Raw genomic sequence first — 10,864 nt, forward strand, 5'->3', positions numbered from 1 at the left:
GTTTATGTTCTGCATGGCTTCATGCTTTACTTCTTATTTTGTGTTAAGTAAGAAATATATAATGAAAGAATAGAAATCTTTGTGAAAGAAGATAGAATGTGTCACTTAAGATAATTGATACTTGACGGACTTAGCTTAGTCGGAATAAAATGAAAAAAACAGTTGCAAACGTTAACAAATGCCGCGTCTCAAAAACCAATCAGGATTGAGATACCCACACTACGTCACTTGCAGGCATCCCATTTTGATCCTTAGAGTAAAAATTTTAATCATTTGCTTTTACTTCATTCTACAAAAAAAAATTATTTTCGTAGCAAATTTTTTTAAATCAATCATTAGCAAAACTCTATACATATTCAAGAGTTTACCGTATACACTATTTTGAACAGTTTAATTAAATTTGTAATGATTCAATTTAATGACTCTTCAGGAAATTTTATAAATATTAAAATACTTTTTAGCTTTCAATTAGATTATTTCTTCCAATTTGGTAAACGCTAAGTAAACTATTATGAGCCATGCACTTTGCCATGAGTGCTATTTTCTTTTCGATTTATATTGTTACCAATTTTTTATCTTTAATAATTATTTTTATTTAAGTAAAACCATAACAAATGCTCAAACAAAACCAATACTCGTTTATTTCTGTTCAATTTTAGAAGTGCTTAAAAAAATCACAAGTTCCTTGAGAAGAAACCTTCTTTTAATTTACTGAAAACATTTTGCCGTATAAGCTACGTGTAGCAGTTGACAAAACACTTTCAACTGGAAGAAAATTGATCAAAATAGTGATAATGTAAAGTGTTGTACTAAGTGTAAAAGTGATTAAGGATCAAGTGATAAAGTTTTTGCGTACTTACGTATTATACCGACGACCATTTTCGCTGACATCGCGCCAGAATCGTTTTCATATCTTTAAAATTTATTTCAATATAAAAATTTATTTTAAAAACTTAGCAAAATTCAAATATAACTTATTTCAAAAAATGCGATAGTATTTAAATTTGAACCATTTCCAAATTTATTTTCAGATTCGATAAAAATGGCTTTTGGTATAATACGTAATAAGCAAATAATAAATAATAAGCAAAATGCAATAAACTAAAAAAAACAGAAAAAAAACAGCATGAATTAACTAGTGGAATCCGTTCATCGAATTCATTCACAGATAAAATTCTGGAAAGAGAGTAATGTGGCACAACTACCACTATAAATATTAAATACCAATTACCCAGTATATAAGACATGTTAACTTGAACTCAACAGTTCAAAACAAATGTCTTAGATCATATTTCAAATTTTATTTCTAAGCTTCAATTGTGTGTCTCAATTTTAATCAAAATGTGCGATATCCCTCATTGCTCCTTCCGTCCCCCCTTTTCCCAATCTGTCTCAATTTCAAGAACCCTCTCCCTTCACTCGCTCTTTGATGTTCCAGAAAGTTTATTCCTGGTTTAGTTGTTAAAACTACTGTTGAACGTTGAAAAAGTCCAATTCGATCTGTGTCCATTTCCTTAAACATGCATTTTGAACTATTTTCTTAAATGCACTATCTTTATGAAATTTATAAAAAACTCACCGACAAAATATTGAATTACTCCAAAACTATTTAAAAAAAATTTAAAAAATTTACATTTTACTCTTTTTTTGGCACAAGAGTTCGTGACGCTGAAATATCATAAATCCCTTGGTATTATAGTTTTTGCTTAGCTGAACTGACCGAATTATACTAATTAATAAAAATGCCTTAAATTTAGACATAAAATAATTCTTAAAATAGTAACAGCATCAAAAAAAAATTTCATATTATATTTTATAACCCCTTAAAAATCGCATAATCTTGAAGAAAACGGTCATTAAAGTGTCTTTTTTAATTAAGAAAATTATATGAAACTAAATGTATTTACGAAAATTCTAAAAATTTATAAAATTTCGCATTTATTCACCCAATAGGCTTCGCGTCATGAGAGCGAGAACCACTTGTTGTAAAAAAATTTAAAACGGCTGCAACAGCATTTAAAAAATATATCGGGGAAAATTGGGTAAAACCAGGCAGTTACTATACTGCCTGGTCGAATCGAATCAATCGTCTCTAAAGTCGGTCTCCAAAATCGAGTAACTCGATTTTGGCGAAATTAGTTCTCTTTTCTAGCTGAGAAACTCTCAAATACATTTTACTAGACAAGAAGAAGAGCTTACCCATATTAGCGTGTTGTTGCTAATTAAATAATTCACGGTGTTTGTGATGATAAAATTGTTTTACTATGTCAACTATCTAATGTTATCTAGTTTTCAAAAAATTCGTATTTATTGGTTAATAGAGTTATAAAAAAAAAAATTCTGGCCAGCTTATTATACGTTTAAGACTCTAACCCGAACAAGCAACTAGGATTTCGTCCAACAGTAGTACTGTTCAGTTTCGTTGCGATAGCCTCTGCTCTCGGGATAAGAGCAAAGGGTGATTTCGATTAATGTATGTTTATGCTGGGTCCACAAAAGCTGCTGGGCAGCGGAGGAAGACAACTACATCCAAGCCTGCACAAAGGTTTCACTGGAACAAAAATATTTATTGCGGGCCTTTCTTCGAAACACGAAAAGCCTTATTTTCATATTTTGTAGAATTTTCTAAGATCCTTTTATCGAAGTTTTTATACATATATAAAAAAAATTATCTGCAATTTTTTTCTTTGATATATTTCTTTTCTTTCTTAATTTTGGACGGGCATTTAGAGGTCCGTAGCTAAAATGCTTAAAATTTAAAATTTATATTTTGAATTTTAAACTTTTTTTATTCGATTATACATACCTTATTCTCCATTCAAAATACGATACTCTTCTTGATTAATCGTTAGTATGTCAGACAACAAAAACTGTTTAAAATTCAATATTTATAATTTTCACGTAAAATTTTGAATCTTATCCTGCTTTTCTTTTATTGATATAATTTCTCAAAAGTTTATTCATTGTGTATTTTCCGCATTTCTCTCACTAAACCCATTTTTAAGAAAATTTCTGTAGAGAAAAAAAGTTTAGAAATAATATGAAGTAACATTTCTGCATCACACTGGGTCATAATTCTGTCTGAATGGCCAAAACTTTCCCAATTTGTTTGTTTTATTTGAAAAAAACTAAGAAGTTTTCATAATTGAAACATTATTTTTGTGCGTAATATTACATTGTGTGTACTTGATGTTTTTTATTTCACTTAACGCTTGTGCAAAGGTTTTTTTTCTACTACAAATATTATATTAATTAATTGAGAATAAGAAAAGGTTCTTTAAAATAACAAAAAAAAGATACATTATTTGAAGCTTTAAATTCATTATTCTACTTCTGACTTATTATCATACAAATAAAAAATTAATAATAATAAACTATACGCCGTAGTGTAAGGAAAAATAAACATACAATATTAATACTAAAAATTTCTAATTAGCTTTTACATTCAATTAATTCCATGTATTTATGGAGTCTTCCATGTATTCTACTTTTATTTTATTTTTATTTTTTTTTTCTCTTTTCCAGCTTTCTTTCCTTCTTCTGCATCTGGCATAGTTTAAAATAATATTTGAATTATGTACCCTAACTATCTTGAATATGGTGCAGTATAGCTGCATTTATTCTCCTATGTTCTTATTCTCAATGCTAAAATTAATTGACTCTCTATACATTATTGTGTTGTCCTTCCATAAATCTGATTTTGTAATTTATAATTCGACATTGTATCATTAAGAAAAGAAAATCGCCAGTTATTATGAGAGAAATACTTCTACCAAAAATAAACACATTAGCAAAAAATATAAGTTACGTTTAATTATTTTTAAACTTTCTTTTTTCTAGCTGTCCCAATTTTCCTTTTCAAGGTTATGCGAAAGTGAAGTTCAACATTCAGTAATGTTCACTGAACTGGAACAATTTCCATTTCAGATTATTCCAACTATAAAAGTGAAAAGTCAAAAAATTAAATTATTCTTTTTTGAATTGGCATCGCTCAATAGTGCATGAAGTCAATCCATTTATTTAGTAAATCAAATGTTTGTCGGATGTCTTTGAGAAAATAAGCAACTCTCGTAGATTTTAAGAAACATTAAAGGAAATCTACCTAAAATTCGGATAAATAAATAAAATTTCAAATTCAGAAATGGTGATACATGACTTAGAACACATATTTACATGTATAAATAGTAAAATAAAATTTAAATAATTCTAACACTAATATAATAAGACTTACGTTAAATATTTTTGCTGATAAAACTAATCCTATAACTTTTTTTACAGGTACACTAAAGTTTCACTAGATGGCGCATCCTGTTTTTAGTGCTTTTCGTTTTAGGTCCGATTGCGTAATAACTGCAACCATACTCAGAAGCTTTGTTTTGTAAACACAACCATGTTGTTCTGTTCTCACTTTTTTAACTCTTGATTTACAACTAATTTTAAAAAAGCACAGAATTTTAAAATTACATTAATTATCGGCTTTTAAATGGAGAACTCTGAAGATCAACTAATTGAGAGACAAAATGTGCTGTACCTCAGTAATATTAGCCGTAAAATAAGTTTGACGTGTGCGGCTGCATCTCGTTATTACATGTTAGTGATTTTATTTTTATCATGGGGCCCCACTGTCATAATATCTCTCTTTTATTAAATTAAACGGGATTTTTTAAATATTTAAAATTTTTAAATGGTTCTAAGTGAAATCAATCTTATGTTAATGTGATAAATCTTTATATATATACTTAATTATTTCTTTTTATACTGACCAAAAAAATTAGCATTCTTAAATATTACAATTTTATGATATTTTTAAAATTACTTTGTTGTTCTAATTACAAGCAAAATTAGTTTTATGAATCTTAGTCAAATGATTGATTTTGAATGATGGTTATTTCATGTAAACAAAATAGATACAATTTAACCATCCGTGTTGGGTGTAATCTACAATAGATAAGTTTTTGTGCAATAACCAACTATTTTCGTCTAGAATATGTATTAATCTGCTATTACGAATATTAACAAATTCACTTTTCTGACTATGTAATAAGCATGGTATCTTTATGCATACTGACAAAAATAAATTGTAAACATAAGAAAATGTTCATCTTAAGTTGCATATTAACAAATTCGAGCCAATTCCTGTAATTGTTTCAAAAAAGTAATTTGTTTATTATTTTTATAACTTTTTTATTTGTGTAAAAAAAAATTATGATGCAATAACTGTGCTTTTAAAGCCCTCCTTATCATTATCTTTCTCAAAATAGCCCCTAGATTTTGACCCTAACCGGCCAGTGACGGGAAAAATCTTTAAAAAAATAATCAGAGAATCATGCAAACTAGAATCATAAAGCTCGAACTTCAAGGCATTTTTTACATCGATTTTACAATCTACTCATATAATTTTTGTATTTAACATTCTTCTGTACATCACACAGACATAATTTTTCTAGCAAAATTGAACAGAGTTTTAGAAAACTTCAAAATGATTATAAAATTATAAGGTTACCAAAATTTTAGATTATGGGTATATCAGGGGTCTGTCCAGGCCGAATTTACTACCGTTTAGCAGTACCTTCACAAATTCAATTTTAGGAAAAATGGTAGTTTCACAAATTCAACATTAGGAAAAACGGTAGTTTCACAAAATACGTTTTCTTAAAATTTTATTTTTGTATCCTTAAGAAACGATAAATCTATATCTTTACTTTGTTTTTGTGTTGATTTTTTAATTTTTCACAAATTATGGCTAAATTTTCACAAAATAGGTACCTCTCAGAAAAACCTAGACAGATCCCTGGATATAGCTGTGTGTTCACAGTAGCATACGTGCCAGAAAAAGTCTTTTAATAGTGTTAACAAATAACACTATAATTGTGTTATTTGTTCCATAAATAGAATACATTTTTGTGATTGTTATTTATAGTTCAAGTGTGAATAATTTATGTAATAAGTATTCAATTAACATTTTATTACTCTCCATTCTTATATTTGATTTTTATTCCAGGTTTAATTCGAAGAAAATTATAGATAAGTCATTGTGTAAGTATATTTATTAAATTCTACCAACTTATTAATTTTTACTACATTAAACTGTTTTAGATATTTTCATGATGAATCTTAAAGATGTTAATTCTGTATTATTTGTATTTGTAAGAGAAAAGCTCCTCCTAATGCACAACATATGATCTTATTATTTTGTAACTTAGGAAAGTTAATTGCTAAGTGAGCTTTCTGCTTGAACATAAATGTTTGCTTGAACTTTGCTTCATGTAGGAACAAACATTGGTTATGAACAGCCTGTTTTTTCCTCACACATATATAAACGATCAAAGCTCATTACATAACAGAAGTGGTTGAACCTCATTCCTAGCTTTGAAGATCAATAATGGATTAAATAACTTTCTCAGTTTTTATGTAAATATTAAAGAGTCTCCACATCATGTGTTGCTCATTAAATGAAATCATTGAATACAAGCAGTTTAATCATTCTTGTACCTTAGTTATCAAATTACATTTTGTACCAAATATATTATTTTAAATGCTTATGTGTATCTAATTTCCATTTTGTCTAAAAATATATTTCCTTTGTAATTTTATAGTAAATCTTAGCTCATTTATGTAATTGTAAACATTTAGCATTGTCTTAATATGACTAACTTCTTGTTTGTTTTGATTTTACTTAGTTATTGTCTACTTAGACAATGAAAGAAGTTAAAATTTTGTAATTGTAAAATTTCATGATAGAGGAATCAAAATTATTCTATTTTTTAGTTATTTAGACTATCTAATATAAGGGGTTTTTTTAATACAAAAAAAAACACTTGGGTATTTGTAAAAGAAAGCTAACTTAAATTACACAACATTTGTAGGATAAATCACACAACAAATTACAGTTCTGTTCTTATATTTTTAAATAGCATGTTACAGAAATATCAAATTTAATTTTCATATTTTACTAAACAGACTTAATGCTACTTTCAGGGTGCGGCAAATAAAAACTCACAAACAATTTTTAGTATAACTGAAGTAGCCAAATGTAACAAATAATAACAAGAGTAGACTTTTACTAATAAATGAATTTAATTGGTTTCTAAGTGACTGCAGAAGCACAAATGCTTTTTGAAATTTTTAGTAATTGGCCACAAAACTCCTGTCTTTAATTTATCTTGCTTCTGCCAAAACGATTGCTTTAGAGAGTCCAAATTTTTTGTGTAGTTTAGTGCAGGTCCTAGACTCCAAAATATTAATGTCTCCAAATATCCTGTAGTTACATAGGATTAAGATCTGGTATCTAACATAACCATTCTTTGAAACCAGTTAAATGTAATGTAAATATAATTTACCAGTCAATAAGCATTGTTTAGACTACTTGGTGTAATTCATTATCATGCTTCTTTTGCAGCAAATACAAAAGAAATCAAGAAACACCAATGTTGTGAACATTGTGGTAGCTTATGGTCGCCAACTAATCACAAAGTTAAGATTCAGCCAGCTGCCAAAAGGAATAACCACATTAAAAAGTTGCTGAGGTGGGAGACTGAACAACCCTGGAAATTAAATAATCATCAAAAGAAGAAGTTGTTAAAATATAGGGAATCTAGTACTAAAATTGTAAGCAAATTTTGTAGTTTTGCATTAGCGTAACTACCAGTACAATTATTTAAATCCTATTTACTAATATATAAGACAATTTAACTCGATTTTATCTTGAGGTATCTAGATGACGGTTAACATTCTCGATAGTCAATACCCTCAAAGGTAACAGTAATCCCTACAAAATGCCTTAGTGGGGAAAAAAAATTTATTCAGACAGATACTAATTTTCTCTAGTTATTTAAAGATATTTTTATTTAATGAATTGATTTATTTTTGAACAAATGTACATTTATTTCTTACATAAGTAGATTTTACATGAAATTATCGCTGTCTTTTTCATTTCCTGTACAAATTATGACAACTTACCATGACAAGTGGCTCTTAAAATTAAACTATACATTTGGATTTATTCTTAAAGAGACTAATTTCTTTCACTACTTAGAGAAACCTGCCAACTCTTAGCATTCTTAAGCAATTTTAAGTTCAATATTACAAGAGCAGAATTGATATGTACTGCCCCCTCAACGGACCAATCCGAAAAATATTACATCCACTTTTTTTCTCCAACAATTAAAAATACTAAATTATTTCTGGTTATTTATGAAAAACAAGAAGTGCCCTTCTCTCGCAACCCCTTAAACTGATTTGCTATTGTATAGCATCTGATTAGTATTCTTCTTTAAGAATGTAAAATATCACATCTTGTTAGCATCAATTTCTAAGGCATCAAATTCTGAGTAAATAAATTCTTAATATAATTTTTTCATTTTATAATGTATAAAATAAATTCATGATTATAAATATTTGATTTTTTCATAATGATATCTTGCAACATCAGAAGGAATTCCCTGGATAAATTCTAGGCTTTTCAAAAGTTTTTTCATGTGATAGTTAGATATTTTAGTATTTAATCCTTCTTTTTACTTGCAACTGTTTTCCATGTATAATTTTTCAGATATAAATTTTTCGAAGAATTTTCTGAAAGCACAAATAAGTTATCTTAATTCTAAAAAAGCTAAATAATATAATTATATTTTATTTTCAAGTATTTTGTGATATTCTATTATGTTTCGTGCTTTTTTAACTATTTTGCTTTTATAAGGTATACACTTGTTTTTGCTGCAAAAAAACTACAAAATACCCATGTTTTAAAAGAAAAATTCAGACTAAAGAAAAAATGACTTCCTTGTACTTATTGCCTTCAAAAGTGAAGCCAGTGAAAAGAGATTTAAATGCAGGACTACTAATTAGTCATCAAAAGAAAAACATGTAAGCAAAAATATAATTATTATTTTAATTCTATTATCTGAAAAGAATATAAAGCAATGTGATATAAGTATGTTAAAATACAACATCCATTAAAGAAAAGCAGACACAATAAAAATGTGTTGTCTGCTGTATTCTACTTAGGTAATAAGATAATTTATTCTTATCAAATTTCAAAATATGTTACAAAGCTCTTTTAAATGATTACACAGCTGAAAGGAAAAAACCATTGGAAAAAAACTATTTTTTCTGCTGTCAGGTACAGCATTTAACTGAAATATTTGCATTTTTGAACTGAATATTGCAACTAAAATATTTGCCAGTCGTAAGATTATGCTATGTTGTTGCTGTTAAGGGTTATTTGGAAAACATTATTTACATAATTTTTTTGGCTAGCATCGCCATCTCTTGACAAACTTAACAATTAATTTACTAAGTAAAAACTAGTAAGATAGATTTTAATAGAATGCATTGAATTGTACATTTCTCTTTCTAATTTGTTTTAATTGATTATTCCAAATTATAATCATTTTTGGGACCATTAATGTACTTAAACTGTATTAACAATACTTGTAACTTTTATATGTAGTTTTAAATTACACATGATTTCTAATAAAAAAAAGTTTGATTTTTTTTCGTTAATGAAAACTTAATTTTTAAATTTGACTATTTCTAACTAGCATTTCAGTTGCTAATTTTCATACTTATGAATATAAAAAAAATCTTAAGTGCAGTGTTAAAAAATTCCTCTCTTGTATTTGGACAAAAGAATAATATACTATTTTGAGATAAGTTGTTTGTAACAGTAAATTGTTAAATAACTTTTAAACTATTATCTTAGTTGACTATTTTATATTTTTCAGGCCAACAGAGAATGAGAATAGTATTGAATCAATATCAAACAGTGATATGAAAATCATGGACAAAGAATCTCCTTCATTTCCTACAAAAGGACTTAAATTGTCTTCAAATCCATCACCTATAATTAAACTCAGCTCAACTAAAAAACAGTGTCCTTCTCAAAATGTAAGTAATACGCCTAGTTTATCAAAAAAGAAAAAGAAATCATTGTTAGCACAGATATTAAAACAAGAGCAAGAAACTGCTAAGAAAAAATCGAGCTTGTCATCTTTCCTCTTTTCTATTTAATGAAACTCTTACAATGTTTAGATTTTGTCTCAAACTGTGTTTTATTATATTAATTATATAAACTACTGCTCTGGAAAAGTCAATTACAAATTTTAGAGAATAGTGTCATTTGCATGGAAGTAAATATTTTTCACATTCTGATATGATTCAAATGTTTTTAAAGCTTGATTATTATTTATTACCATTATTTTTAACAATTATTCTTAAACTCACTTCTCTTAGATAATTATCTTTAAAATATAATATTTTTTTATTATTTTTGTCATGTTTTAAGTAGAAACTGCATGCTCATAAGTCTCTCTATATAAATTCTATATATAATATTCCTGATTTCTAAGAACAGATATCAGAAATATTTTTTGGAGAAACATGAAGGAATATATACAGAAATTAAACTTGAATGTTTTATATATCGATTTATAAATCATTTCGTTTTTTTTTTTTTTTTTTCTCAATTAAAGCAAATATGTTTAAAAAAGGCTTTTCTAGTTAATAGTTAATTATTTTTATTTAATAGTTTTTTTTTACCATATTGTGATCAAATTTTGCATAAACATAAAGGAACACTTACTTCTAAGGAATTTGATTGTGGTTTTCTAAGACATTTTAAATTTTTTAACATTATCACTTGTTTTAAATCATAAATAAATTAGTGGTAGTCTACTAGAAAATTTAAATTCGTCTACTTGTTCAATTGATCTTAAATTTAATTATTTTTAAAATTAATCCATGTCAGATTATAAGAATATCTTTAAAACATATTTGATAATCTTAACAGCTTCTTTTAACTATGTGTTTTGTCCTTTTATGTATAGACTAAGAGTGAAAATCAACTTGTGTTTTAAGTTTGTGTTAT

General features: G+C 26.9%; 1 protein-coding gene across 1 annotated transcript; it reads left to right on the forward strand.

The window, feature by feature from the left end:
* Window positions 1-4,352: 4,352 nt before the first annotated feature.
* Window positions 4,353-10,486, forward strand: LOC107443264 (uncharacterized). The gene is made up of 5 exons (XM_016057077.5): window positions 4,353-4,590; window positions 6,002-6,036; window positions 7,400-7,608; window positions 8,696-8,862; window positions 9,723-10,486. The coding sequence occupies exons 1-5, from the start codon at window positions 4,484-4,486 to the stop codon at window positions 10,006-10,008; spliced, it is 804 nt and encodes a 267-aa protein (XP_015912563.1). The 5' UTR covers window positions 4,353-4,483; the 3' UTR covers window positions 10,009-10,486.
* Window positions 10,487-10,864: the final 378 nt, after the last annotated feature.

The sequence above is a fragment of the Parasteatoda tepidariorum genome, chromosome 4 (genome assembly GCF_982258835.1).
Source record: "Parasteatoda tepidariorum strain Cologne lab strain chromosome 4, Ptep-v5.0, whole genome shotgun sequence".
Taxonomy (NCBI): domain Eukaryota; kingdom Metazoa; phylum Arthropoda; class Arachnida; order Araneae; family Theridiidae; genus Parasteatoda; species Parasteatoda tepidariorum.